At 40.9% G+C, this 14,141-nt stretch overlaps 1 protein-coding gene across 5 annotated transcripts in view; it reads right to left on the bottom strand.

Annotated features, from left to right (window-relative positions):
• Positions 1-363: 363 nt before the first annotated feature.
• Positions 364-14,141, bottom strand: part of MPHOSPH9 (M-phase phosphoprotein 9) — a 154,207-nt gene continuing 140,429 nt past the window's right edge. For 4 of the 5 annotated variants that reach the window (XM_073627300.1, XM_073627269.1, XM_073627292.1 and 1 more), the window contains 2 exons: positions 2,131-2,199; positions 364-1,329 (listed from right to left, as the gene is read on the bottom strand). In XM_073627300.1, the coding sequence (XP_073483401.1) occupies positions 1,228-1,329; positions 2,131-2,199 (171 nt within the window). In that variant the 3' untranslated portion in view covers positions 364-1,227. Of the gene's footprint in view, positions 1,330-2,130; positions 2,200-8,067; positions 8,120-14,141 lie in introns of all 5 variants that reach the window. The other variant, XR_012243919.1, reaches the window with a different exon arrangement.

Here is a 14,141-nt window from a genome sequence, read left to right as displayed (position 1 = left end):
TCCAGCTGCACTGACAATCGTTGCAACCCACCCCCCCCAGCTCCCTTCTCCTGTGCACAGCTATACTGTATATGTGCACTGCACCTTCCATCCCCTTGTCCTGTGTGGATGGGTCTTTTTATTTCTTAATTTTCTCATGAATTAGGATGTACAATGAGAGAACACTAGGCAGGAACCTATGATCATTCCTTCCCATCCTCTATACACTCACTGGCTACACAGGAACAGTGTCCCTCCCTGGAAGTGATGTCACTAGTTTTCAGTAACCACACCCACTGGCTGCTTTTAGTCTCAGAAGGAAGTAGATTCAAAGTCATGTGACGGCACTGGATTCTGCTAAATAAAAAAGGTAGAAAAACTAGGATTTTGAGGCATAAGGCTGAACTTAGTTCACATTAATGATTGCAGGGGTGAATTTAAGTGTCAGGGTGCACTTCCACTTTAAGCTTTAAATGCCAAGTTTAACTTTAAGTAAAAATTGTGCACACTTTATTTACCTGCGAAGTATTGCACGCGCGGTCAGTGTATTGCGGGTGCAGTGACAGGCTCCTGCACACTATTCCTCCAGCTTTCTGCCCATACGGGCTTTCGGTTACAAAGAAAGAGTAAGATTCAATTAACTACAAGTGCACCATTAGTCCACTGAGAACTGCAAGCCATAAGCTGTAGGGACAGACTGAACTTGTAGTTTATTCATTCACAGATCCCTGTAAAATTAATGACCTGGTTGTGCGGGTGAAATTATACTTAAAAAAAAATTGCTAGAAGGAAAAGCTTCTTTGGTAAAAGTATCTTTTCTGTCAAACAACTGCTTTAGGCCCCTTTCACACAGGCGGGCCGTCTAAAAGATGCTACAAGCAAGATATTTTTTTTTTTTTAACTGCACCACACCTAAATCACACTTGGCTGGAGGTCATTATATTCGAAACAGAAATAATGAATAATCAGCATGCAGTTATCATTGCAAATAAAATGGAAATCAGTTTGGTCACTGTCCAGCAATAAACGGGCACAGGGAATCATATTGGGGCATGTGCATACATGACACAAACATTGTATGATACCCGTTAGGTAGAGCGAAACCATACGTGGCAAAATAATAGCTATATTTGCAGAAACAAGCCTTGCAGATATAACTCTCTTATTAAAAGTGGAATTATGCTTGAAGTCAGTGCATAAGTTCACAGTAGTGCAAAAAACAGCCAGTTCACAGGATATACAAGTTTACTAAATATTTGCAGACGTTGGTAAAATATGGTATTTTTTCAGCGTCATTCGGATTGACCCCAGATCACGGTTAATTTTTTCCAGGCGATCTTCCAAGTTTTCCTGAAAAAGAAAACAAGAATATCAAATGTTATTTATCATTCTAATAAAAAATGTCTCTTCTTCGTTCCTATACCCATCTCATGAGTGGAAGTCCATCCTACGTTTATTGACTCGAACATATACAGCAGGCAAAACAACATGTTCTGAATCAAAACACCTATGTAAAAAAGCATTACCTGACTTCTCTTTTCCTGCCATAAAAACCTCTGGACACTATCATATTTTTCATTTATTTTTCTACTATTCATGAAAAAAAAAAAAAAATTAAATGAAATGACCGGAAAGAAAAAAGCCACTTGTCTATGTGCCCCAAAACACAAACCTATTATAGTAAGGTTAAAGGTGGGATATATGATACGAATCATGTATCATCAAGTGGACTCCTTGGTGGGAGGGCCCGTAAACAATGTTAGTGGACTGGATGTGCAAATATATATGTATTACTAGGTCTTTCTAGACATGCAAACCATGTTTATAGCCTTTTTCTACTAGCCTAGTCTATTAAACATACAAACATTTCCAAGGCTACTGAAACATGTTTAGTCTAACTCCAACAGCCTAATGCAAGAAACACATACAATCTGTCATATATTGCTGGAATACATATATACCAGATTAAATGGTAGGATGTGCTACAATTCCTTTTCCTTGGTTAGACATTCCAATTTCAGTTGATTTTGGGAAACACTTGTGTAGTGGTAACCATATGTACAGACCTCTTTTATTATTTACTTTAATTCTTTCTATTATTTATTAGGATGTATTTAATTAAAAAAAAAAAAAAAAAACATAATATGCTACCTTCATGACTCTTGTTTGCAGGTTCATTCTTCGACCAACACTTGGCATTCGGCTGAGAGCAGCTTCTATCTGTGGATACAAACAGTGTGCCGTTAAGAGAAGGGATGGAATATATACTACAAGAGTAAATCAAGAATAAAGAACCAATTTTAAAAGTGATCAGAAAAATGTTTGCTGCTTCTGTTATAAATGCTTTATCAGTCTTGAATGAGATTTTAATGAAGTAGCAAAGGTTTTACCAATGTTACATTTAACTTTCATTAACCACTTCAATACTAGGCATTTACCCCCCTTCCTGTCCAGGCCAATTTTCAGCTTTCAGCACTGTCACTTTTTAAATGACAATTGTGCGGTCATGTTACACTGTACCCAAATTACATTTTTATCATTTTGTTCTCACAAATAGACCTTTCTTTTGGTGGTATTTTATCACCTCTGCGGCTTTTATTTTTTGCTTAACAAATAAAAAAAAAGACCAAAAAAAAAAAAAAAAAACGTTTTTTGTTCTGTTATAAAATTTTGGAAAAAAATAAGTTTTCTCCTTCACTGATGGGCACTGATAAGCTGCACTGTTGGGCACTAATAAGGCGGCACCAATGAGATTGCACTGATATGCAGCACTGATGGGCACTTATGGGTGGCACTGATAGGCATCACTGATGGGCACGCACTGATGGGCATCACTGGTGGCACTGGCAGGCATTTTTAATTGGCAGCTGCCTAGGCACCGATTGGTATATCCCTGGTGGTCTAGGGTGGCATACCTGGTGGTCCTGTGTGGTGGCCATCCCTGGTGGTCCTGATGGCATCTTGGTGGTCCTGGGCAGGCATCTGCAGGGGGCTGCGCTGATAAACAATCAGCACAGACCCCCCCCCCCGTCAGAAGAGCCGCCGATCGGCTCTCCTCTACTCGCGTTTGTCAGACGTGAGTGAGGAAAAGCCGATAAACAGCTCTTCCTGTTTACATCGTGATCAGCTGTGGTTGGACACGGCTGATCACATGGTAAAGAGCCTCCGTCAGAGGCTCTTTACCGAGATTGTTGATGCGGTGTGTCAAATTGACACACCACCAATCGCCACGCTGCGCGTCCCTTAGGGGGTGCTGTCACGGCTTATCCTGCTGGATGTCATATGACGCCCAATCAGGACAACTGAACCACCGCCCGGCCATCATTCTGCTATAGGCCGGGCGGGAAGTGGTTAAACATGTATGTTAGCACACACTCTCCAACACTTTTTTTTTTAACAGTGACTGTGGTGCCTTTGCACTACATTCCCATGTAGTAACTACATTAAACTTAATGTTTTTATTTGCATTTCTGCAAATGGAGTTGGAGACTTGGTCAGGATCACTGGTGTCCTTAATGCTGAAAAATACTGGCAGATACTTATCCATCATGCCACACCATCAGGGAAGCATGTTATTAGCCCCAACTGTATTCTGCAGCAGGACAACGACCCCAAACATACAGCCAATAAGAACTATCTTCAGGGTAAGAACAGAGAGTCCTGGAAGTGATGGTTTGGCCCCAACAAAGCCCTCAACATCAAGTCTGCCTGGTATTACATGAAGAGACAGAAGAAGTTGAGACAGCCTACATTCATAGAAGATCTGTGGTTAGTTCTTCAAGACGTTTGGAACAACCTACCTGCCAAGTTCCTTCAACAACTGTGCAAGAGTACCTAGAAGAATTGATGCAGTTTTGAAGGCAAAGGGTGGTCACACCAAATACTGATTTGATTTGGATTTCTCTTCTATTCATTTACTTTCCATTTTGTTAATTGATAAAAATAAACTATTAACATTATTACTAATCATTTCTAATTATTACTAATTACTTAGTATTACTAATAATTATTACTACTAATTACTTCTGAAAGCATTCTCAATGTACAGCATTTTTCACACCTGCCTAAACTTTTTGCTGTGTTCGCTAAACACCTTTATCCAATTAACTGCCAAGATCGCATTTAAGTCATCAATCATGTCCCTAAATGATATAAATAGTGAAATGATTAATTAAAAATACAATTTTAATAATATCTGTGCAACTATCAACAATACAAAATTATCAGTATCTTTTAATTTGTATTGGTTCTGCAGCTTCAGAAAATGTGTAGTTTAGGGGGCCTTGATTAAACTTTTAATCGTTCAAATCTTCCCACTCTACTAAAAAGCTGTTTTTGTCTGTGTCCCCATTGAGGGACAGAAAGGAAGAGGAAATCTCCCAAAGCGGGACATAAATACCAATAAAATTCAAATGACAGAAGCACTAGCCCCTCCCAGGTCTATCCAAAACAAAAATAAAAAGTTTAGCTGGAGTTTCCCCAAGTTAGAAGGGAGATGGAGGCATTTCAAAAGCAAATTATACAGTGTAATGAATGGATTGAGAAACAAAATTTGCAGGGTCCATATTAGGTCTACTTGATGGCCATAGCTAGAAAACAATGATAGCACTTTGGGAAAGAACAGTGTAAGTTGCAGTGGCGTATCGTCCATGTGTGCAATGCACACAGGTGCTGAAGGGGGTGGTGCCCACTGTGCTTCAACACACAATGCACACCTGGAGGAGAATTGTGAATGTAAAAAAAAAAAAAATACTGTCCTGCCTATAGGCTGCAGAATCTAGGGGTGAGGCACTGCATCCCAGTTCTGTCACTGCCTACTCCCTGTCACAGGATCTTGTGTGACTTCCAGCCATACACATATCCTGTTGCTTTCTGGGAGTATCCCAAGGCTGTCTGGGGCGGGATCAGCATCACTGGAGGGGAGGTGCAATGATTCCATTCTAATTGCACATTGAAGAGCCCAGGAGAAAAGAAATTCCCCATGCCGTTTAGGTATGTAAATTTTTTTTTTGTGTTAGCTGTGCACACTGTGACATGCTGATCTGGGGGGGCATTCTGGCTGTGCACACTTTGACAGGCTTATTCGGAGGGGGTATTGTGGCACACACACTCTGACATGCTGATTCATATGGGGGGGTTTATACTGTGGGACAGATGGACTGGGGGGGGTAATTTGGCAAGCTGTGACAGACCAACTTGGGGAGGTAGATGATTGTACTGGCGTCTTTCCCCCCCGTTAAATTCCCCCATCCTCATGTCAGTACGTCCCCCATTGTAATTCCCCCCAGGCCAATCTGACACCCAGTACAATCCTCCCATTTCCCACGTCAGTCTGTTGCCCATTAAAAACCCTCCCATGTCAGTCTGTTCCATCGTATAATCCCCCTAGCTAAAGTGGCTGGACATTGCACCTGCTCTGTATTATGTTTGGTCGTGCATATATTCCATTGTACAATATTAGTGTATATAATGCAGGAGCCTGTTAAGCTGTCTATAGACAGTTTTTTCTTTGTTTTTCAGCCAGCAGGTTCCTCTATCAACACAAATTGGGTGGCTGGAGGAATACAATTCCCCCCAGGTCAGTCTGTCCCCATTGTAATCCCCCTAGGTCCGTATAACTGACCAAAGGAGATTGTACTGGGGAAAAGACTGACCTGGGGGGGCAGACATACATGGGGGGGTTATGCTGGGGGACAGACTCCCCTGGGGGATTATGGATTATATTGTTGGAAAGATTGACTTGAGGGGTTTATACTGGGGTAATGGGGGACAGACTGACCTGGGGGAGGGGGGAATTATACCAGGGGACAGACTGACCTGGGGAATTATACTGTGGGACATACTGACCGGGGGTAGGATTATACTGGGGGACAGACTGACCTGGGGGGAATTGTATTCCTCCATCCACCCAATTTGTGTTGATAGAGGAACCTGCTGGCTGAAAAGGAAAAAAACTAACTGTCTATGGACAGCTTAACAGACTCCTGCATTATATGCACTAATATTGTACAATGGAATATATACACGACAGAACATAATACAGAGCAGGTGCAATCTCCAGCCACTTTAGCTAATAATGGCAATGTTAGCCAATAATGGTAACGTTAGCTAACCTCATGTCAGCCAACATGCTGGCTATAATCCATAATATAAGAGCCCCTTTGGGGGGGGGGGGCATGGGAGGTTTTCACCCCCCCAGCTCTGGCAGTTATAATAAGGGTGATTCTAATATTCATTACAGACACCCATCAGGCCAGAGTAGAGGTGAATATAATGACCACTACCCCCCAAGCTCTGGTAATTATAATAGGGGTGATTTTACTAATTATTACAGATATCCATCAGGCCAAAATAGAGGTGAATATAATGGTCATTATAGACATCCATCAGGTCAGAATAGAGGCTCTGGTGGAAGCCACCCTGGGTCCTTCAGACCTAGAAGGGAACCCAATGATGGCTCTCACCATTAGAGCCAAACTGCGAACTATTGTGCCAATCCTCTGGGTAATTTACGCGGGGGTCCCAATGACCTTGCTGATTATAATAGGTTTCAACCAGTAGTGGATACAGATTGGGATCCCTATGAGGATGAAAGGATTATGACCCAACATCCTCTCCACATACCCACCCAAGACTGGATAGCACCTAATCATGTAGGTCCCTCCAGTATGGAGGTGACCATCACCCGCGTTTTTTTCAATCTCCCCACAATTTCAAAAGAAGAAGAAGAAAAATAGGGGAAGCGCGGGGGGGGGGGGGGGGGTGTCGGGGTTTGGGGGGTATGGAGACCAAGAAGGGTCTATATAATTCTGGGATCTTTAATCTTAGTGGGGTTGAACTTACCCAAGATGAACAGGTTGTTCTTAGTAAGGGTTTAAAGCATGCTCCCCCTAAAAAACTAAATAAGTTTGGCACCTTCATTGGCATGCAGAAATATATTAGAAAGTTTATTATTAAAAGATACCTCACTGCTAATCCAATTAAGAACAGGGTAGTAGCTAATGATGGGATAATTCATACCAAGTTAGCTATTGCGTCACTCTTTAACCCCCCTAAAGCTGTGGCTCCTTCCATAGCTGTTTTCCGGGATTTGATTCTTAAAGATATTGATTCCCTTACCCTTACCAGTCCTTGCAGGGATTTGGCCTTCAACAGGGGCTTAAAAAGCCTAGGACAACGCAAAAAGGTGGTAGTCCGCCCTGCGGATAATGGGGGGGGGGGGGGGTTATAGTGGTCTTACATAAAGCAGCTTATGAAGCTGAAACGTCTAGACTTCTGTCTGATCGTGAGACATATGCACTTCTTCAAAATAATCCCACGACTCAGTATAAAAAGTATTTACAGGCAATTATAGATAGAGGATATGCAGAGGCCATCCCAAACAAAAAGGAAGGCAGTTTCTAGTTGCAAGTGCACCAAAACTTGCGAACATGTATTATTTACCCAAGATACAAAAAGGATTTAGTAAATCAACCTGGACGGCCGATACATAGCGGCATCGATCCCATTACCACCGGGTAGGGAAGTATATTGACAAATTTTTACAGCCCCTTGGGTTCGATACTCAAATATATCTAAAGGATACCACCCATGTTATGGAGACAGGGAGACATTTTGGCTACAGTGGACATCACGCCCCTGTATACAATAATATCACATGCCCATGGCTTAGAAGCTGTTAGGTACTATCTGTCCAACAAAAGTCTTATACCATCAAGACAGGTGGATTTTATCATGGAGTATATAATATGCCATGAACCATAACTATTTCTGGTTTGAGGGGAATTGTTATATTCAAAATTGTGGAGTAGCCATGGGTGCAAAATTTGCACCCAGCATGGTGAATTTATTTATAGCTAAATGGGAGGAGGTCGTCTATGCCAACCAAAACCCGAGTTGATGTTTTGGGGCAGATATATAGTGAACATCCTTCTCCTATGGAGGGGTAACTGATTCTTTGTGTCATTTTATTACTAGACTTAATGATAATGATCATGGGATTATTTTACAGTGTGAATTCAGCACTGAACAAATTAATTTTTGGATTTGATTAGAGTGTCTAATAACTCCTCGGAAACGATCACTTACTTTATGTCTATTGACTGTAACTCTTATTTGGGAGGTAGAGAGTTTCCATCACCTGGATAAAATCAAAACCAAAAAGTCAATTCTTGCATCTTCAGCGGAATCGTACGAATATTAGTGACTATTATCATCATCAATCTAGCCTATTGAAAAATAGGTTTGCCGTAAATTATTAAAAAAATGATCCTATTATAGGCCCTACGTTACCAAATCAATCGGATGTGGTCTTTAAGGGAGCCCCCTCTCTTAGGAATTTAGTGGCCCCTAATAATTATAAGTCAGGTGAGGAAACGTAGGTTCTTTCATGATCTGAAAGGCTTCTACCCATGTCAGAAGTGTGAAGTGTGCAGGGTTAACAGGTTTAAAAAGGTAGGAAAATGACTTTGTTCAAGTCTAATCAAACTAATGGGGACTACAACACTGAACTTTTGTGCCCTGTAATACAAAGAATGTAGTCTATATGATTATCCGTATGGGCAACAATATATAGGAGGGCAATCCGCAAACTACAAACCAGACTAAAAGAACACATTACTAATATCAAGTCTGGCTTTCCAGGTCACAGTGTCTCTAAACACCATGCTAGGTTCTACGATAGAAACCCTTGTGGAAATACTTTTCTAGCCATTGATCTTTTTGTACACCATTGGAGAGGCAGCTTCGCTAAAAAGATAAATTTCGCCCCTCAAGACCCAGTGGATTTATTGCCTTAAAACGTATGTCCCATTTGGCCTTAACGTTGAGTAGGATATTAATTGTTTTATTAATAACAGTTAAAAAATCCTCAGTGGGCCTTATTATTTTAATTTTTTTCCATTATTTTTGTGTATTTTGTCATTCTCCCTTGATGATAGGTTATTCATTGCCAGTCCTTCGTGCTAGCCTTGCCCCTTTTTTCCCTCTCTTTTTTCTTGGTTTATATAGAATTTTTGTTGAATTATTATTTTTCTATTTTATAATTTTTTAAATTTTTTTAAAATGTTTTAGCCTAATGTAGCTATGTATTGTGAGGATAATTTGGCTTTAGTTATATCTATCATGTTAAGTACTATGTATTTTTGGTCCAACAATTGTATTGATATACAGTATAAAGCAAGCTGTTGGCTTATCACCATTTATCCACAAGATGGTGCTCTTCCGTATGAGTGCTCCATCCTACACTTCATGTGATTTTTCACATGACGGAGACACACTGTGTTGATTCTTAGGCTGTTGATTGATAGGTCGATTCCAACAGGATGCGTTACTATTTTCCTTCCTGCTGTGTGTGATGTCCGACACTTGTCCTGTCCCCCCAAAGACGTCATTGGTGACAAAACGCGTCGGGAATGGCCTGGAGGTGACGACATCACAATGTTTTAGCCTCTACCCAGCAGTCGTGTACGAACCGATAGCTTGCTGGAACCTACACTGATATTTATACATGCTGATTACAAGCCATGTCAAGGTAATTGTTGCCACCATTTTCTTTTTAACACTTCACTCATTGGGACCCGTTGCTGATTGACACTGGATGATCAGCTATTTATGGATGATCAGCTGTTTATGCTTTGTCTTGGGCATTTATAATCTATGGTCCTGCTTATCTGGTAAGAGGCGTATGTCAAGAGGGCGTTTCTGGTGGCAGATCCCCTTTGCTTGTTTACATTGGACTTTCCTGTATGGACTGATTTGCTTCACTTATGGATTGTCCACCATTTATGGACTTTCACAGTTTGCTTTGTCAATAACTTATACACGCCAGTTATCTGCATGTTTGCACTTTATTATGCATTTTACTGATTATATGTTGGTTATGTTTTTTCAAGGAGGTCACTCTTTTTATTACGTTTGCACGATTGCACTTTATACAATTCCTTGTTTGATAACATATATTTATAGCGCTGCTTATATTTTGTTTTATAAACTATACTGTAAATTACATACTTCTGACCTAAATGTTCATTGTCTCAACAGCTGCTGGTTGCTAAGCAGTCCATGGCTATTTTAATGATGTTTGTGTTTAAGGTAGGCTTAGATGAAGTGTTAGCTCTCTATTTTCAGTGCACACAAATCATATGTAATGGAAGTGTTTTATTTTTTTTTATTTTTTTTTTGTTTAAATGATTGTGAGGTGTATACATTTCTGTTATGCTTAGATTGCTGTGAAACAAATAAAAGCCTATTTTTTGGGTATACGAAGACTTATTTTAATGATGCACCCGAAGCCCCTCACACCATTAAACACGATTTGGCCACACCCACTGGCCATACATTATACTACTTTCTTGTACAATTTTCCTTTAGATTTATCAAAACAATATAACATGGGGTCAAATCTAAACACTTTCAATTTGTATACAATCAGGCAAGCCCTTACACTACATACCTTTATATCTAAAGAAAATTGAATAGGAAAATTGTATAATGTATGATAAGCCATAAACATTTGGTGAAGTAATGATCTTTAAAATTATGGAGGGAAGTATAGCTTTTATCAACTAGAAAGGTGAGGTCTGCAAGGATTCCAATCTGACATGTGAGCCTTAAATGAAACCTCTTATGAGGGAAACACGTTAGCTTGATCAAGGCAAATTGTCCCTTTTTAATATTAAATCATAAACAAAATGGTACTTTTTGGGTATCAAAAAAGACATTAAAAAGTATTAAAAACTTCAGTGTTTTTCAGTGTTTTTTTATTATAGTAGTGTGGTCAGTGATAAACTGCACAGTTTCTCCAGTGCTGAGAGTTCAGGTAGGAGGAGATTTCAGGTAGGAGATTTCCACTTCAGCCTGAATACACGTGTGTAATGCCAATATCATGTGACCTGGCTATCTCTGAGAACAAGTAATTATTCTCTCCAACATAAAAGACACAACTGATCATGTGCAGGTCGGCTACTCCGCCTGTGTTAGCTGGCCTTCCCCTGATAGACAGTGCAGGAGGGAAGGATCTGTGCATACAGGATAAAACAGCCTTTTTACACAATGCAGAGGATTAACCCCTTAAGTTCCACAGTGATTATAACAAGCATGCTATGCTGCATATGCAGACAGATTTTACTGTTGTGGGTTTAGTAATACTTTAACAGTGGACAGTGCAGTCTCCAGTCAGTCTATTACCTTTGAGAAGGGAAAGGGGGGAGAGGCAGGTAATGCCTTGCCATCCTAGTTTATGGTGCTGAGTGTTAATGCACAAAGTGAAGGGAGACAACTCTAGTCCCTGCATGCAAGGATGGCTCCATAGGATGCTGCAAGAAAAAGGAGCACCCCCCCCCCCCAGAAATGGGAAACCAGGGGCAGTGATCATGGCACCAGCTTAAACTGGAACACAGGCAAGGATTAAAGATAAAGAAGTTGCATACTAAGTGATAAAAACAGCTGTTGAAATGCTTAACAACTGAGGGTTTAGTATTTTTCTTGCCACCCAAAAAGCCCTATTTAAATTACTATTCCTAAGCTGTTAGAAAATTGACATTTGGGAGATGGCATGATAACGAACCAAGTAGCTTTTCAGAAGGAACACATCATTAGCAGTCCACATATATTTCTTACAGCAGATTTCCCTAAAATGTGCAAAGGGTTGATAGATGAATTATTTAGTGTCTACAATTCGTGTCAGATTCTTCACTGGCTTCTACTCTGCCTATCAACAGCTCACAGAGCGATTCGCAAATCGTGGATTTTGTCCTCTTCCCCTTCTGTTACGGCAGTAAAAAATCTAAGTATATTGAAAAGCTATACACCATAGTGCATATATAGCACACCCTGTACCTTAGGTAGGTAAGTTCTAGAGGTAGGTTTTTTTTGTTTCAGCCAGTGCAGGTAAATTTAGGCAGGCCTAGCTTTAAGGCCTGTCTGTTTTTGATCTGGGGGCTGGGAGTGGTTTGAGAGCAGCAGCAGGTGACTGACATGTGGCTTCATCTCTCCGGCGCCTCCCTCTGGTTTCTGGAAGGTTCTGGAAAAGAGGTGGGGAGAGAGGATCGGAGTGGCATGAGGTGTATCTGGGAGCCCTGACCAATCCCCAACTAGGATTGGCAGGGGGCAGGCCTCCTATATATATCCTGGGTCAGCCTGCTGGGGGAGGAGTTGTTGAGTGAAAGAACTGAGTGATGGAGTGTTAGGCTGTCAGGGCCTTTGAAGGGACCCCTATCTGGGGGTGGGGGGGACCTTGGGCCGGGCTCGGAGAGCTGGGAAGGAACCCCTCCATACAACCCAAACGAGGGGTGTCCTGAACAGGAGCAGTAGAGGACAGCAGGGAACACTGCAGGGCAAGTCATCAGGAGGGTTCCATCAGTGGTTCGGTGAGTGACAGGCATAGTCAGAAGATCTGGGAGAGACATGCCAGGAGTGGATGTAGAGCCAGAGGGAGAGACTGTGATGTTGCTGGCAATAGACACAGGCTGCTGCAGCCAGGAGGGTTGGCAGAGTCTACAAAGGACTGACTGGGACCAGTAGTCCACCTAAAACACGGCTAGCGCAAAAGACTCTTAAGTTGCTATTGGATGCTACACCAAAAAGGGACTGCAGACCCTTGCCAGCAAATGGCGAATCCATAACTGTTGGGCCTTATTCAGAGTGGGGCCTAGCCATGTGCTAGCTGTGCCAGGAATCAAGCATTGTGCAGTAGAGGAAGCAGAGTTTACTCATAAGTGATGTGGTGGAGGAGTATGGATCGTTAGAAACTGCAAACACAGATTCCAAATATCTTTCATTCGTTTGAAGTCAGTTATCTGGGCATCCCATGACCCCTTTACCCCATCCAAGTTAAATCCCTTAATAAAACAACAAAAACAAGCTGATGGACTGTTCATTGTTCAGTGAGGAGTGACTGGAAGCAAATGCTGGACTGTGCAGGGTGACAGGCGGAACTACTACACTCAGTGACCCCACGGGGGGCACCGCTACACATAATTATGGACCTATGAAACGTTATTTTTTTTTATGCCAGATGGCAACTTTTTATGGAACATACATTATCTGCTTGCAAATGACCTTTCTCATGACGCCATTCTAATTTACAGAATGTTACAGCAAAGCCAATCTTACCAACTCTTCGGGTAGGCTAGAGCTTTTATCCCTAGGTTTTATGCTAACTAGCTTCCTGAGAGCCCAGTTTACTAGATGGTCTGTTGGTTGGTTTTCTTTTTCTCCTTTTCATTTTACGTTTGTCTATTTGGCTCTGATCCACGCCTTTACAAAAAAGCACGCTCTATGCCTCTGGGGGTGATTTTCATCTATGCTTCCAGTACACCTGTATTGGCTGTATCCATGACTATTCCATGTCTTGAATTGATTCTATAAATTCTATAATACACTTAAATGCTTTTAAATCTGTTTAGAATTATTGCATCACTCTGTTACCACTGATTTTATGCTGACACATGGTATGCCTTTTTGTATATTGGTATCTCCAATATCTGATTTTTTTTTATTTTTAATGGTTACTCTAAAAGCTGTAGTAAAAATTGTATTTAAAAAAAAAGGGCTAAGAGGGATTCATAATTGAGGTAATTGAAGTAAAAAGTTGTAGATGTTACTTACAGGAGACAGTAGAATTTCAACTTTATTTTTCCTGGTTCAAGTTGATTAGGGGCAAATATTTGCAGAGTGAACAATGAACCCTATCTGGTCATGAGACTGGCCTGATGCAGCTATTGACACTGGATGGCGAACCTGCCAATTTTGTATTTAAGTTATGTTAGTTTACAATAAAATAGGCACTTTCTGACAATGTCAGAAAAACTTCAGGATGAGGAAATAATTGCTGCTTTTAGAAATATGCACAGAATTCAAAGTTTCCATTATTACTCTGTAGCCAAGGCAGGCACCTTGGCTACACTTCTGTCTTTCTTTTTTTAAAGATATTTTTATTGCAGTTTTATGACATACAGACATGAAACAAAAAGGCACAAACAAAACTACAACACCGATAACAGAATGCTCCTAATCCAGCATATCATGAAAATCCGGTAGTGTGCAATAATAAACTAGATATTACATCTACCAGTGGATATAAACTTCAACAGATGAGTAAGCGATACGGTTTTTAAACATCCTGGGCATAACAGAGGTTCCTGTTTAATACAACACTCACA

This window comes from Aquarana catesbeiana, linkage group LG01, assembly GCF_042186555.1.
Source record: "Aquarana catesbeiana isolate 2022-GZ linkage group LG01, ASM4218655v1, whole genome shotgun sequence".
In the NCBI taxonomy this organism is placed as follows: Eukaryota; Metazoa; Chordata; class Amphibia; order Anura; family Ranidae; genus Aquarana; species Aquarana catesbeiana.
Note: the sequence above shows the minus strand (reverse complement) of the source record. Positions and strands in the feature narration are given on the sequence as shown.